General features: G+C 30.7%; 1 protein-coding gene across 2 annotated transcripts in view; it reads left to right on the forward strand.

Moving 5' to 3' along the window:
* Nucleotides 1-4,246: 4,246 nt before the first annotated feature.
* Nucleotides 4,247-17,664, forward strand: part of LOC107438419 (uncharacterized) — a 57,265-nt gene continuing 43,847 nt past the window's right edge. The window contains exon 1 of one of the 2 annotated variants that reach the window (XM_016050712.4): nt 4,247-4,472. In XM_016050712.4, coding sequence (XP_015906198.1) covers nt 4,420-4,472 — 53 coding nt within the window. In that variant the 5' untranslated portion in view covers nt 4,247-4,419. Of the gene's footprint in view, nt 4,473-15,408; nt 15,668-17,664 lie in introns of those variants that run through there. The other variant, XM_016050711.4, reaches the window with a different exon arrangement.

The following is a 17,664-nucleotide window of genomic DNA, read 5'->3' on the forward strand; positions in this document are numbered from 1 at the left end:
ATATATTGGCGCAGAAATATCCACTATGCTACGATCTCAAAGTTTCGAGCTGGAATGAATAACTTCAACGAGCACAGAGTCTCCAAAACAAAACAGATTTAGAAACAAGCTCCGAAGGACAAGCGGCAGAGATAACTCTTAGTCTGACTAAAATCGAAAATAAATGTAACCCCCTTTCATATAATTTTTTTTTAACCGCATCTACAAAATTCTCGAATTGTCTCAAAGACGACAGAACGTCTAGGATTCCAGACCTCGCGAATGCCAGCCAGTCTCGAAAACTATCGCGACTGGCAGGACAGAAAGGAACCAGTGATCGGGGCTCGCCCATAACGTGAATTTGGTTTCAAAAATACAATCCTATTATAGTAAATGTTTTATCAGTATTCTGAGAAATACCGTGAGAAAAAAAAAGTAGGCATAAGGCAAATAAAAATATATAGTCTTAAAAAATAATAACCCGCATAATTTCTACTAAAATTTTTATTTTTGTCTGTATTATTTTGTAAATTCACTTTGTCTGAGCTCAAGGGGGGGGGGTTTAAACCTCTAACCCCCCCTTGCGTATGCCCCTGTATATATATATATATATATATATATATATATATATATATATACATACTGATAGTCGAAAAAGTGTTGAGTTGTAAGGTATACAATATTTTATATATTTTTTTAAAGAATGTAAATTTACATTGCAAAATACAAAATTTGAGCGAAATCGGTCAAATCGAGAAATCGAATTTTAAAAAAGACGCTTTTTTAAAATTCGATTCCCCGGGAACTATTATTTATTTATTAACTTCGGATTTCGATTTTTCTTACAGAAGTTAAACATTGGTATAAGCAATATTTAAATGAAAACATTTTTCAGAAAATATAATAATTTTTCCTTGTAATGTAATTTCTTTATAGCTAAAAATCGCCGACAAAATACAATCGCAGCAGGTGTGTAGGATTAAAGTCATAAAATTCATGTTATGATTTGAAAAAACTCTAAATAGGCAGTCTAATATGAATTTTTTAAAGACAATTAGCTTAAAGAAATTGAAATTTTAATTTGATCGTCATTGTGGTTCAATTATTACTCATATTAAGATTTTAGAAAATTTGATGGATATTGTGGTTCAGCTTGACATGTGATATTATGAAAAAATTGAACGATATTTTGATTCTACTTAACAATAGATTAAGAGTCTATAAAATTTGAACGATATTTTGGTTCAAATTAAATACAAATTAAGATTGCAGGGAAATTTGATCGATATGGTTCAATTTAGCTACATGATAAGATTTTAGAAAATATGAACGATGTTTTGGTTCAATGTAACTACATTCTAAGATTTCAGAAAATTTGATCTATATTTTGATTCAACGAGCTCAGCTATTTACAATACACTGTACAGTTTTGTACGATTTGTTTTGTAACTTTTACAGATCCATGACATTCAATTATAGTAAATTGGAAAGATAATTAACTTTTAAACATTAAGTGTTTCTTTATTAACTTTTACTGAAATTAAATTATAGAAAATTGGATGGAAACTATAATTTGGTGCATAGACATATAAAACAAACGTTTATAATTTTATTAATATACTATTTATTAAATTTATTTAATAAAACAAGCCTTTTCCGATCTTGTAACTTGGTTCGTAATATTTAACAATAGGATTGTGTTTATCTTCATGAACGTAAATATTTTTTTAAAGAGCAGCAATTTCTCTCTAATTTAATGATGGTGTTACTTAAGCACGAGTGAAATTAAGCAAATTTAATAAAGTCAAAATCTAATTACCAACTTCACTAATGTGATTTTAATCTACTGTAAATAGAAATTGGAAATAAACATCGGAAAAAGTTAAGTTATTGAAGATTTCCTCTCTAGTTTTGCCAACAAGAAAATCAACCTTGGTTTGGTGTTATTTTATCGAGCGTTTAATTGTTCTTTCAATTTTCAAGCAGCCTACCAGAATCAATTATCTCTTAATTGATTCAGAATTCAGCTGATTTAAAACGCCATTAACTATAAAAGTAACAGATCTTTAAGAGCCGTTCAAAACCAAAAAGTGTCATTTTTATTCGATTGTCTTGAAATTTAAAAATAACAATTTTAGCTTTTTTGGAATCCTATGCATGAAATTTTAGAAAAAAAAAAAGAAATAACAGGTTTAAAATTTACAGATGAAATTCGGTTTTTTAATTGTTGATAATTAAAAAATTTCTTTTAAATGAGCTTAATTTTTTTTTTAAATATTTACCTAGTATTTATAGCTTCCAACGGTAAGCCTGACTGCAAGGGGACTCTAATCCATGATCTGTCTATCACTGAAGATATTTTTGCGTCAGCATTGTGGTTGGTGCAAGTCGGATGCGAAATTCGTTTCGACCAGCCATAACTGAGATTCGAACCCGGTTCACTTCATTGGAATGCGAACGCTCTTTCCCTTGAGCCATCATGGCTCAAACCAAATATATTTAGAAGATGAAGTGGACATTTTCAGACCTGAAACCCTTTAGAACAGGGATTTCCAACTTACAGGAGACCGGGGATCGCAATTAAAAACGCTAGTCAAATGGCGGGCCACAACTTTTTCAACATTTTATATAGGACTCTTTTATGTTTGAAGGAACATTAAATATTACTGTTAGATACGCATATGCTAAATTATATTCACAAAATACAAAAAAAGAAGAAAATACGAAATAAAAAAGAGCAACATGCACGATTAATTTGAATTTTATTAAATATTTCCATGAATACAAAGCCTGAGAAATAATTATTTTTGCACCGTTGGTATGTTAAATTTCACAGAAACGAAGAGTCTTTTTTTTCGAAAAAGAAGTATTTTAAACCTATATCGATTTTTTACGAAAATTGTCTGCAAAAAAATGACAACTAATATATTTTAGTTCGCGGGCCATAAAATAAAACCGGATGCGGCCCGCGGGCCACCAGTTGGTAACCACTGCTTTAGAACATGTCTTGGATGTTCTTGGCTGAGCAAGTGCTACTCGATACGCTCTTTCGGAGGCTACGAATAACTTTAACGGGGAAATGTCTTGAAACATTTGTCTCGTAAACAACACGAGAGGTTGCTTTCGGTAAGAAATGTGGTGACCGATTTTCATTGGGAAAATGGGTATTGTTGTACGTTTTTCATGTTCGCATACTTTTCGACTAGATAAACTTCAACTCCCAAATCACAAGTAAAGAGTTGGTAAGAGTCATAAAAATCAGGCTAACACAAGCACTAATAAAAGAGTAGCACTACAAGATGAAACAAAAAAACAGGTAATAATTGGGTACTTGCACTTCAAGACGAACCGATACTCACACATGTAACCTAAGATGTCAGCACCAGCTAAATCTTTATCAGCGAAAAGGCGTGTTAAAGTTCAGCTAAATTTCTCTACATAAGTTAGAATGTTAATGAACGATACAGAACAATTGAATACAGAGTCGTTTCGGAACATCGAATGAGTTGAAATATAAGTCTTTCTCGTCTACTTCTTTTACTTAACTTAGATTTATTATTTGTTTATATATTTTATTGTAACCGTGATATATTTTTGTTTTGTGTACCTGGCAACTTCCATCCATAATGAGTTTGTTTATGTTCCGCATGATTTCGTGTCTGTCTTTGTGTTAAGTCTCCGTGTCAATATAGAGTGAAAGAATTGAAATCTTTGGGAAAGAATCTTTGTGAAAGAATGTAGAATGTGTCACTTAAGAGAATGGGTTCTTGATGTGCTTGGTCTACTCCAAATGGAATGGAAAGAACGAAGGACACGTTTCAACAACCCATCAGGATCAACATACCCACACTTCCCAGATATCCTAATTTTAGAATTTTTTGGAGTTGATTGTTCTCCAAACTGTTTTGTAAAACATACAAAACAAACTTTATAAAAGTACTTTTCTTGGAAGATTAGATGTTTAAACAAAATCTGTTTACACACGTTTCAATTAAAACTAAAGATGAAGCATCTGAAAGACAAACAAACTTCAATTTTTGTAGTTTTCATTTCAAGTGTCTTTGAATTGCGATTAATGAATGATCCGGAAATCAAGCACAGTGTTTGCAAGAACAAATATTTGTTTTCTCGCCTTCTTATGCCAAAGACCCCACGTGCTTCTTTCGATCAATAACAGGTGTGAGGGGGGCGCTGCCAAACTATCTCTCTCACTTTCTGAGAATTTGTTGGCTCCCTACCTTGCCACAGAGGGCGCTGGATAAGATCTCCTTTTCACCCAAACTATCCTTCCTTACATACTGTTTCTCAGTTTTCTCCGTTTGAGTTCGGATTGTGTGAGTTCTGTTTCATAAACTTTTCCTATCGTACACTCATGCTGTAGAATAAACAAAAATTGTAATAAATATTGACACATTTTCAAAGAATTCATTTGAAATCGTGATGCCGTATCTGTATATCGAGACAGCTAGAGAAAGATTGTGCAGAGGCAGCAGGTAATAATATGTTTATGGTTTAAATAATCTGGACAAATAGTTTTTTGTCATTATTTTAACCCTTTATAAGGATGTGGGAAGTACAGTGTACTTCCCGATATCTCAAAGTATAAGGGAAGCTAAAAACAATTTCGAAATAGCGAGTTTTCCAGATAAAACATTCGGAACTCAATATGTTCTAAAGCATAAAAAATAGGTTCGAAAATATGACTCTAAAAATTAGAGTCATAAAACTTGAGAATAACTACTAATAAATATGTATGTCATGATAGTGGACTATAAGTCTAAATACAACAATAATAACTTCATTTTTAAAAGTAAGGCAAAAATGTTAATGTATTAGACAGAAAAGATTTAGTTTAAAATAAACTTACATTGTGCTTTTTAAGAAAAAAATGATTTTTTTTATTTCGGCGTAACAAGGTTTTGAGAAGAAATTCTTCGACTTAGGAATTTAAATTAACTTTAGGTAAATATATAACACCAAGGGGAAAAATATTTTTTTGACGTGACAAGGTTTTCGAGACATCGAAGTTCGAGAAATCACTCTGAGTACACTGCATATTTCTCCTCACTAACTTCTTTTATTTTTAAATGTCAAGATGCAGCTATTTTCCTACCTATAATTTGTGCAGCCATTTACTGATCATTTCAGAAATTGCATAAAGTAATGAAGTGAATTTTCTCCAAATTCACTTATTAATTATTACATACATGCATTTAGACTTGCGCGCTTATTACGAAGTATGATTGGATAATCCCATGTCAAATTGAAGAGCACGCATTAGGAAAAGACATCACTCAGAAACATACAGGGGCGGGATTCGAACACTCTACCTCGTTGTGTTTGGTCACTCAACGGCGAGACCGCACGCCATTGAGGCCTTCATTTTAGTTGTAATGAATCTCTAGTTGTAATGTTGAGTAATGAATCTCTAATTGTTATAGATTAGTATATTTTTTATCCTGGGCAAAAAATAAGAAAATAGGCTAATGATAATTATTGCGCCGTTAAAAAAATATCCAAAAAAATATCATTTTCAATATAAATATTATTTAAATATTTTTAATAATGAATAAAATTGCTTAATTTTGTTTAAATTTTTAATTTAAATAACTATATAAATTAAATAATTAATTAAATTAATTTTTTTAAAATAATTAATAAAATTTTTATTTTCATCGTCTAATATTTTAAAAAAAAGATAATTTCTCAAGGAAAAATGTAATATTTTTTTCCGGCTACTTGAGCAAAATTTAAATTAGCTTGGGATATTAAATCAAGCCTTGTTGAAAGTCTTGAATTTAATTTGTTTCAGTTTTATAGTACCTAAAACCAAGGATAATTCCTCGATTTTAGGGCCCAAAACAATTCTTTTACTTGGAATGTTTAGTGAAATCGCAAGATCTTTATAGTGGGGGGAAGTAACGAAAAGGTATGATATTTAGCTGGAGCATAAATATAAGATGAAATTTCCTCGATTCTATTTATCTGTATCTTTTAACTATACACTATCTGTATCTTTTAACTATACACTATCTGTATCTTTTAACTACATTCTATCTTTCTATATCTTTTAACTATGCAGTTACAAATGTTTTGAAAATTAAATTGATAATTTCTACGATGACCTTGTATGTATCATTAGAATTCAGATTTTGATCACTTAAAAATCTCTGAAATTTTTCATAAAATTGAAACTAAACTCATTTGAAATTAAACAAAAATTTCAATCTTAAACATCGTTACTCTCCAAACCTTTTAGGTAATTAGTAGACTACGTTCAGCAAACCGAGTCTTTTTGACAAACTGTATATTATGAAATTTTTTTAGGGTTTTGACCGGCTACTAATTACGAATATAATGTCAGATTTTTCAAAATTCATTGCAATTAATCTAATACATCGATGAAATAGGATTATATTGACAATATCTTACAAAATGGTATTGCGACACTTTGATAAATGAGATTCTATTTATTTTCAGTATTTCTGTTTGCTAATACAATGTCAATCGATAAAAAGTTTAATGCGGATGTAAGAGTTTTTATTCTCAGGAACTCTTAAACTGATTTTGCTCAAATTTTGTATTTTGTCATGTAAAATTATGTTCCTAAAAATGATGTACAAAATTGCATATCTTACTATTAAAAAATGTATCAACTATTGTTAAATGAAACAAAATACAAAAATGAATACAAAATAATAAATACTCAATAAAAAATAATTTTTTTGCGTGGAATTATATTTGGGTGAACAATTTTTTCAATTCGCTTACAAATTTTTCTCAATATGGTATAATAAGCAAAAAGTAAAAATTACAAGCTTTGGATCATTCTCCTGATCAAATAATTGGGACCTTATTTCGAAAATTGCGGTTACCCCCCCTTTATTTTGGGGATCAGAAATCCAAAACCATAGAAAAAGTATGTTTATTCAGAGAAAGTACGGTTGTGTGACTCATTTCGTCATCATCTGAATTAATTAATTAGCATATTTGAAGTCACCCCCTAAACCGCTAAGATTGAGTCCTAGAACAAGAAGATCCGATCATTAAAGAAAAAGTTATTTAGGGTGGACCTCTTATTTATTTTTGCTCACTGTACTCTTAGATGTTTGTAATATGCACAATATCTTAACGTACGTAACAAATTGCTGCTAAAAATGAATTTTGCTGTTAAAATTTACAAAAAAAAGTTAATGTCTGTTTTTACTGTTAGTTCCGATGATAAAAAATTCCAGAAATTAGTCTGGTACAGTATAAAATCCAATAAAATCTTTTTTGCGTTTGCATTGTCTTCAAAGTAATTTTGTTACTTATTTTTAAAGGTTTGATCAGTTTTTATAGCGTCAAACGCCCGCAGAATCTTTTTACATTTTAATTTTCAACATTCTTTGATGCAAATGGGAGATTATTATTATTATTCTTTTTCTTACTGAATGAACGTTTTTTTACAAGACCCATACAGTTTCAAAACTGTCATATGCACCTAACATGGAATTCCACAATATTTAAATAATTAATGTTTGCATGTTCTGAATTCTACAATGTGAAATACAAGTTTAAAGAAAGTATGTAATTGGAATTTTTTTTAAAATTTGATTTAATTTATTTACACTTTTGCATTAGTTAAATACAATATTTTTATAAGATAAAAACATTTTGTCAAAAAATATTTCTTGATATCAAAAAGTAGTTATAATCGAATTTTTTTTTTAAATAACTGTTTTAAATTTTTAGCCATTTTGTTTTGGATGTAGACTACTGTGCGGTGTTGTTTAGGATGTATTAAAATAGGCAGAAAACTTACTTTTCATTTTTTTGTCGTTGAACTTTTTTCCTTGTCGATATTAATGTAAGATTTATAGTAATTCTTTTTAATTTACTTTGCTTTCCTTCTCAAATTAAATAAATTAACACATATTTTAATTATCACACAATTTAAAATTGAGTTGCATCAAATTTCTTTAAGATAGTGTTCTTTATGGAAGAAATAAAGAAGAGGGCTGTTTATAACATTGCATCCCTCGATAATTGGTAATGCTAATTAACGTAACTGTTTCCGAAGAAAGTTTCTCAGAATGTTTGCTTCCAGTCAGAATAATTCCTTGATTAGATCTCTAGTGATTCCAATTAGTCAACGTTTGTAGCTAATTTGGGAAAATTATTTGCTAAAGGCATTGTTTTTGAGATTATCTCTTGTAATTATCTGGAAGAAGATGCTTATTCATTGATGTTTCTGGGAAAGGAAATTTGCCCTAGTGATCAGCTAATAATATTTTATTTTACAAGGAAACTCCTCACCTTGTCCGATCCGCTCACATAACACTACGATTACTTCAGATTTATCATTGTTGTCCCCTCAAAAATGAAGAATGTTTTGTTAATAAAAATATATATTTATTATAGCTTTAACATTTTATTTACAACAAAATAAAAGATCACCTGGATTCCAAAATAGCCAACTACGTTTTTTTAAGAATACAGAATACGACAATGGGGAAAAATGATTGAGAAATAATTTCACTTTTGCAAAACAGTATAAATGGGAAATTACTTTTATTTTTTATGAATTCAGTTTTTTATATTTTTGAAAATTTAAGATTATCTTTGGATGATCAAGATTTATCTCCGGATAAGAAATGTTAAGATTTGTCTCGGGCAGCACGTTATATACAGGCAAATAGGTTAAATGTTTGGTTTCATTTTTAGCAACACATTATGCTTTGAAAAATATGTTTAATGTTAAGAGTTATCACTAGCAATATTTTACAATTAAATGTTAAGATTTATCTCTGGCAGCATGTTATCTTCAGGCAATTATGTTAAATATTGAGATTTATCTCAATATTGCGACATTTTACAATTTAGTGTTAAGATTTATTTCTGCCTCTTTTTTTGTAACTTTTTGTGACATCATTTCCAGCACGTGCTCGTTAAAATAAAAATCCTGAGAATAAGAAATGGGTTCAGCTTCGTTTTTCACCAATTCTTTATTTTTAGTTTTTAAAAATTTAAAAGTATTTTAAGTATTATTTCAGTAGCGATATCGTTGGCAACATGATTGTTAACTGTGGCTATATCAATCTGGAATTGATAGTTTGTTTACCATTCTAAATATTATAAAAAAAAGCAAGAATCAACGAGTATTGAAAAAAAAGAAGAGATTTGTGAATAAAAAAAAAAATCTAAAGAAAGAAAGGGCATATTCTGCCGGTGCATTTTAGCTTGTATACAGATTTCCCTTGAGTTTGTGTCATCGTGAATTGCATTTAGTATATTTTAGTATTGTTTGATAATATAATACTCTGATTATTCGCGTGCAGATCGTCGGGCTACCGAAGCGGGGGAGCCATCCCCTCTGCAGAGGATCAAAATTGTGATAGCATATCTTCGGATCATCCTCAGGGGTGCTTCCCAGACCGTCGCCAATAGCCCATCGTGCAGCTCTAGTGCGACGTAAATTAACTGCAACAACAACAACAATACTCTGATTATAATTTTGCTTGTTTTTGAAAATTGTGTTCATTTTTTTGAATTTTAAAGCATCTCATTATGTAAATAGTTCATAACATCATGTTTATAGTTATTTATTTAAAAAAAAAGGAAACGTTTGTTCAAAGTAGAATTTAAAATAAATAACCAGTAAAGGAGCCATTTTTACATTTACGAATTTCAAACTGTTCCAGCCAAATGAATTTTTATTCTATTGAGCTGAAAACTTGATACTATATACTTCTGAATGCTATTAACTTTTTGATGGAAAAGTTTTTTTTAAATTTAGTAATTAATATTATATTTCTCTGCGATATTTTATTACGATCTGAGGATTCCTCTCCCCCCATTTTTTTCCTATCATTTGTTTCGACAGTAAAAAATAGGAAAAAGTTTTTTGTCACCTAATAAGTAATATTTTGAAAGAAATTTGTTATTTTAACAAATTTTCAGACTCAAGAAATGATATAAAAACATTAAAAATTTCAAATTTTTGAAATTTTCAAATTTGAAAATATTTTTTTGAAATTTTGTATATAGGTTGTTTTTAAATATACAAACTTATACTGAAAATTTCAAGCAAATCCTTTGATAATTCCTAAAAAAATTATTATTCATATATTATTTTTAAAAATAATTTTGTCTAGAAAATCTTCTAAATTCTTAACAGTGTTTTCGAAGTTTTTTCACTCAGAGAATAAGAAATTTACAGTTTCAGTGCCTAACACTTGAGGCAAAGCTATAATTTTAAACTATATATCTTTTTTTTTTGTAAAGTACTTTGCTGTAATTTTGAACTGACAAATAGTTAAAAAATTATTATTATTTAAAAAATCATTATTAAAAAATTATTTTTAGTTAAAAAATTATTATTATTTTTTAAATTTTGCTGATTTCGTAAGATTTTTCAATCAAGATGAAAATCATAAAAATCAATCAAAAATTCTCGAGCTATGTTCATTTTCGTAAACAAGTATTTCGAACTGTGTTCAGATTTAAAAACTCATCGATGGTATCTTCTTGACAAATCTGTCTTCAAACAAAAATCTGTCAACAGGCAAATCTATCTTCAAACAAAAATCTGTCAACAAACAAATCTGTATATATTATATTGCTCAATTCTGTATACATTATATTGCTCAATTCTGTATACATTATATTGCTCGATAGTTATAATATTGATAGTAATATATTATATTGCTCATAGTAATATATTATATTGCTCAACATGTTCGGAGCCGATATAAACTCTGATTTCTTACCCTAGTATGTCCGCCTGGGCATGCAAATCTTTAATAAAAATATCGCCAACAACAATTATGCGTCTTAAAAATATTAGGAAATAATCCAATATGTTGGATAGGGCACAAAAGGAAGAGGGAAAAAAAAAGATTTGATGAGACTTAAATTATATTGACGAATAAAGAATTTATGAGACATGTTTTACTTACACCTCTTTTACCACCTGTCATCGTTATTTTTATTTTTTTAACGTATTAGATACAAGAAGATTATTTATACGAAAGTTTAAATTGCATGTGAGAGTTAAAACGAGAGCTAGAGGCTACCTAACTTTTATAACATGACTTGAAACGATAAATGTTCAGTGATGAGCATGATATGTGATGTCTTCCAAAAACTTATTATAAGTAACGAAGTATTCTCGCCTACATACTAGCAAGTTCCTAAACGAAAACTTTCGCGTACATTTAAACTACAGTCTCATGATCTAGCAAGTGGGAAAATGCGAATAAATATTCTAAGTTACACTATTACTATTATTACTAAGTTACACTATTCTAAGAAACAAGGATAAAAATGAAGGAAAAATGATTAAAATTGTCCCAAATTAGTGAATCACGAATAAATTGTTTTTTAAAATTTCTCAAGTGAGGTGTGGGAGACATGGTGGCTCAGAGGATTGAGCTTTCGCCTCCATCAGCTATGTCTTGTCAGTACGAATTCTGCTACTGGCTCGCACAGACACACAGTGCTGACGTAAAATATCCTCAGTGGTGGATGTATCATGGGCTAGAGTCCCTTTGCCTTCGGGCTAACCGTGAGAAGATTTTGCGGTTTTTACTCTCCATGTGTTACGCAGATGTGCGTTAGTTCCAGCAATTATGTCCTCCAAGAAAACTAGTTTATCCTAATGCTTGATCCAGGGGTTTTCTTGTTTTCTGAGTTTGGTTCAAAATTACAAGGCTACGCTGTCGAGCAATGATAAGCGTAAGCTCAAATTCATGTTGGTTATTCACTTGCAGTAATAAAATAAAATAAATAGAGGTGCTGGTAAAAACCGCTTCTCCTTTAGCAATACCATTGCTGGCTAGTAGCACCTAAGCAGCAACCAGACTGTTGCTGGCTAGTATCAGTAACCAGTTGTCTACCAGTCCGTTGCTCTTTAGGACTTAGTGATAGAGCAGTTTTTTAAGCTGAACAACTTGGAGACTCATATTTTAGATCCTCCAAATCCATTCTTGATGTACCTTGTACCACCATTCTTGGACTAGATCTACCTTGGAACTTGTACCATTAAACTCCAGTGACCTTTTCTTGATTTTTCTTTAGTGGACTCATTTAGCAGCTTCAAGACTTATTTCTGATTTTTCAGAGAGAACGTTTTTCGTTTGGCTACACATTGTTTGTTTTAATTCTGCTTCAGTAGTTCTGAAATAATGAAAAATATTAAAACTTGTAAGAAAGAGTTTTCTTAAAATTTATATTTATGACTGGAGGGACAACAATGCCGAATGAAGCAAAAAAGACTTCTAGGACATATACATTTCGTGCCATAAAAATAAGGTTTTTTTATTGTTCAAATTGTTTTTTTATTTAATATTTTATGGTTGTTGGTATGAACTTTTAAAATCATGAAAATTATGTTTCAAAACAACGTAAAAGGATATAAATTATACTGTTATTATAGCATTCACTTTTTCTTAGCTCTATTTCAGTTATTTTCCTTTCAAAGTAATGCATAAATTTTTGAGAGCGAGAAATCACAAATGGCTTTGTGAAGAAATCAAAAACATGTAATTTCCTCAAAGCTTTGCCGCTGTAACAGTTTTAAAAGTCCTCCTACTATCCAAAATAGAAGGAAGTTCAAAAGACGGTAAAGTGCAAGTTTATTGTTTACATAGGATCTATTTATTCCAAACAGTCTACTTTTGCTTTAAGATAAAGAAGTCAACAAACCTTATTTCCATCAATGACGAATCAAATTGAACGAAAGAATCAAAAGGTGAATTGTTTTCGTCTTCTGCAGTGGCCTCATTGATAAGTAAAAGGTTCCATTAATTGCTTTGGAGTTTGGGGATCATAAATATTTCATTATCTCTTTGATGTTTCATTACGTTCTTTTCTAAACATTCAAGGAGAAAGCTTCGTCCGACAAGTAAAATAAAGTTTGAAAAATGAGTCAAATTTGAATTCGTATACCAAGCATATCATTACTATTTGTTTTATAACTTTGTAAAATGGTTTAAAATTTCATGATTGACATATACACTAAATCATGCGTGGTGGCTCTTATAATACTCACTATCTTGTTATTATAGACTTTATCATTTTGATAAATTTTAATTATAAATTATTAACTTCTGAGCTAGAGATAACTAACACTTAATAAGAAATTTAAGTGTTTATTTGGTAATAACATAAGCGTCTTGATAGAAGTGAAAGTATGGATAGTGTTTTCTACATTAGCGTTTTTTTTCTCCAAATGAGCTGCACAATCGGTCTTGCCGATGAGCAGACCTACTGCGTTCTCCAGAGTTGGTATCCACTCTTTCAGGACCACCACAATGAGTGATATGCCGTTGGTCATGTTAATTTGGACGTCTAGTTTCTGCCACACTAGACGGCAGCACCGAGACTCTTCTATTTGGATGCTAAAGTGCACTAGGAATTTAATTTTGCCGGAAATGCCAAGAGCCAATAAAGCACTTCAGGGATCTTTTACATGCCGCATAATCATACGACATGGCCGCTGAGGATTTTCTGCATCCCGAAAATCCGGTGTCTGGGCAGGGGATCAAACCCGCAGACTTGGGCTCAGAAGGCCGACGACAAACCAACTGCGCCACCCAGCCACTTCTACATTAGCGTACACTAGCATCATTCGCTCTTTGATGAATGCACCAAATATTTATATCATTCGCTCTTTCATGGATTAATGACTTTCGCGTTAAAAATTTTAAATCATTCGCTCTTTCATGGATTAATGGCTTCATGCGTCAAAAATTTTAAATCATTCACTCTTTTATGGATCACTTAAATATTACACTTAAATATTGCACTTAAATATTACATCATCTGTTGGATCAACAGCTTCTAACTTCCAACGTCAAAAATTTATATTATTCGCTGGCACTCGAATTTGGGGCTTCTGGTACAAGAAATTTACTTCATTTTTCTCTCTTAATGATCAATGGTTTCTTGCTCCAAAACTTAAACTTCATTCGCTCGCTCAGAGATCAAATAGTCATACACCATGTTACAACTCCTTAAGGAATCTTATAAATATTAAAAATAATGCGTATATTTTAAAGTACTTTGTCACTCAATGACATTTTCAGAACTCCGTACACGATACAATTTTAAAGATATAGCTATGAGTCTTATGGCGTTGTATAAATTAAATTTTAAAACATAAAAACAAATTTTGTGCCGTTCTGAGACTTATAGAGAGCCTATAAAATGTATGAAATGTCCAAAAAAGGTATTTAAAATGCAGAAAATCTTTTTAATTGTGGATATTACTCAATTTTTAATATTATTTCATAAATACTATTTTTTTGGCTGAACACAAGATTTTTTTTTTGATGTTCTTTACACTTTATTCTTATGAATAGCCACTTCCATAAACTTCCTGTAAAATAATGGTGCAAAGGTACTCTATTAGGTTAAGGTCGGGTAAAATTGCAGGCCAATTCCTTGAAACGTAGAAAACAGTGATTTTTGCTCAATCATGCTGGAAAAATTTTGTTGATTTTAAGACGTAATTTTCTAGAGTGGCCATAGACCACCTTTAGATTACATAACGTAAACGCAATATCCTATTTTTCACATCATGAAAATGAAGCCCAAATAATAATAATAAGTCCATTTACCGACTAAATTTTACATCTTGATGATTTTTTCCATGGAGACTGTCCAAATAACGTTTAGTAGGAACTTATCGGTTAAAAAAGATGGCAAATTAATATTTAATTTGTGACGGCGGCAATTAAAGAGCAAAAAGTGGTAAGCGGAAATACATCGTGCCCTGTTTAATTGCCGTAGGATCAGATAAGAGTTGACTGGTGACGCTTGAACTCTTTATCAGGCAATCAAACTGATTTTGATGTATTTCACAGCTCCCTTTCCCACTTGATGATTCAATAGCAATTTTGGTTTTGACTAGTATTCTTAAAATATACATATTAAGGATGGTCATTATAGGCATTAAAAAAGCTATCTAACGATTTTCATCTATTTTTTTCTTGGGGGGGGATATTTCTTTTTCAGGATAAAAATACGAATTTTTCTTTGGGTAAATTTATAAAAAGCTTATAGTGTTAGCATTATCGAGCATGTGAACCCAGGAAACCGAAATGTTTCTTGTTTGTTTTCCTTTTTTTTTAAATAACACAATAATAAAATATTTTGAAGAAGTAACATTGATTACAGTTCATATGCTTCGTTTTTTCCAAACAAGATTTTGGAATATTTTTGCTATAGTTTCCTTTTTTCAAATAAATTTTTTTTTTCTTTCTTAAAGTACACTCAAAATGAAGTCATCCGATTTATAATATTTTAAGCACTTAACGCTTCAAAAGTAATTTTTGGGAAAAAGGAAAAGAAAAAAAAATATTAGAACTGTTTCTGATTGGCAGTTCCGGCACCACGTGTTATTTCTAATCGATGACAGGTGTGATTTGAGAGGGCGCTGAAAACGTCCACCCCCTTTCGCATCGTACTTTTGCAATAAGACTTTTCCAGAGGAAGAGCCGACGTAACTTCGTTTCTCCCAAAATTTTCTCCATCAGTACAATGTTTCCTCTTCTTGCATCTTCAAATAATTCCAATTTATTCAGTTTTGATTTCTAAGAAAAAGGATTAGAAATAGTTTTTTTTAAAATCGGAAGTTATAAGGTATAATCATGCCGTTTTTATACGTAGAAACTGCCAGAGAAAGGTTATGCAAGGGAAGCAGGTAAGCTAAAGAAGCACTTTTAAAAGTTTGATATCTTACTATACAGTTCCTTACCAAATTATTAGACGTACGATAAGATTCTATGTAAAATCTTAATGATCAGCCTATACTATACAGCTTTATTGTTTTTACGCTACTGAAACCGGTTTACACTTGTTTACCTTTGTGTATCAATGGATTAAATTATTCTGTATATAATATAAATTCGACGATACATTATATAAATATAGAATATTTATTATATCATGTATTATATTATAATAATTTGACGAAATGATTAGACGCACTGTAGTGTTTTAAAAATGACGTGTTCTGCACTAGTTTACATGCAATACTTTTATATTTAGACATACATGTACCGGGTTTTTATTCAGGAGATTTTTTATATACTTCCTATTTGTATTTATTTTTAACGCATTGCATTTCAATGTTAACCAACTGATACACGAACATAAACAAGTGTAAACTGGTTTCAGCCGTGTATAAACAATAATGCAGTATAGTATCAAATGATAATTAAGATTTTACATAAAATCTTATATAGTGTGTCCAATAATTTGACCAGGGACTGTATATAAAAATCTAATGATGGTGTCGCAGTTTTTTATTGTTGTCAACGCATTTTTATTGGTCGGAAAATCACATGGTAGGATCCAGTTTTCCCGCATTAATTTCCATATTATTGGTTTGGTTGTCATCAGCATAAAATTCATATTAGTCATAAAGTTGTTGTTTTCCTATAAATATTTTTGTATCCCTCATTTAAAGGTTGAAATCACCTCTACTGTTATTATTAAAGTTTAGGAGGATTATCTATATTATATAAAACGCTAATACGTACGTATCAATAAAACCGATGATATTTCTTTTCTCGCGCTGGCAACAGTTTTCATTTTGAATTGATTGGATTCGGCGCGCAAGAGCACGTAGTGAGCATCATATGGCTAATCAATATTATATAAAACGCTAATACGTTTTAATTGAAAGGCTTCGGCGCGCAAGAGCACGTGGTGAGCATCATATGTCTGATCAGGTGAATTCTCACCGAATTATTAAAAAAATTCTCACAAAATTATCTTCATCGAAGCAGATGCTTTTCATCCGGCTTTCAGTACTATTTCATATTGTTTTACAACACATGGTTTTAGCCCTCTGGTGGGAAAGACTTTAAAACAAAACTTACAACAGTTACTTTTCTCAACAACTAAATTTTAGAATAGTGTAATTAAGAAAAATATGTGAACTGTTTGCAATTAATATTGAAATGCACAGGTTTAGACTTTTCTACAGTGAAAACTTTTCGGAACTTCAGTGTTCAAAAAAGTATACAAAAGCTAGACGTTAAGAACGTATCCTATGAGCGAGCATTGGATTGCAAAGCAATCCGAAATGAACTGCAAAAGCAGTTCCGGGGGTTGGCGAGCGGCAGCGAGCAGGGGGCGTAGCCTGCTAGTTATTATTATTCGAATAATGATAATAATAATCCTCCATCTAATGTAATTATGCGTTACATTTTAAGATTAAGTTATTTAAATCATTAGCTGATCTTATTAACCGTTTTACAATTTTTATCTTTTGATGCAAATTACATTAATATACTATTACTGTTAAGGAGATTCGTTAAATGATTTAGAACTTAACTTTCTGCTTCATGCACAAAGTTATGAATGCAAAAATTGTATTTAAAATATACATCAGTCCATTTGGCAAGCAAAAATAGCAAACAACAGTTGTGAACTGACCAAAAATTTGTTTATAACAATATACTTTTAATTTTAAAAGTTATTTCAAAAAATGATTGCTTAGAAAAATGATTTATAGTCACTTATGGATCTTAATAGTATCATAAAGGAAAAATTTGGACGTAGGAAGTGGCGGGACAAGTGTTCTTTTTAACTCACATCTTTTTAATTGAATCATTTAAACTGGTTTAATGCCAAGAAGCAACAATTATTGCGAAGCAGTCATCGGGGTGGGGGAGCGCCAGCGAACAGGAG

The sequence above is a fragment of the Parasteatoda tepidariorum genome, chromosome 10, assembly GCF_982258835.1.
Source record: "Parasteatoda tepidariorum strain Cologne lab strain chromosome 10, Ptep-v5.0, whole genome shotgun sequence".
NCBI lineage: Eukaryota > Metazoa > Arthropoda > Arachnida > Araneae > Theridiidae > Parasteatoda > Parasteatoda tepidariorum.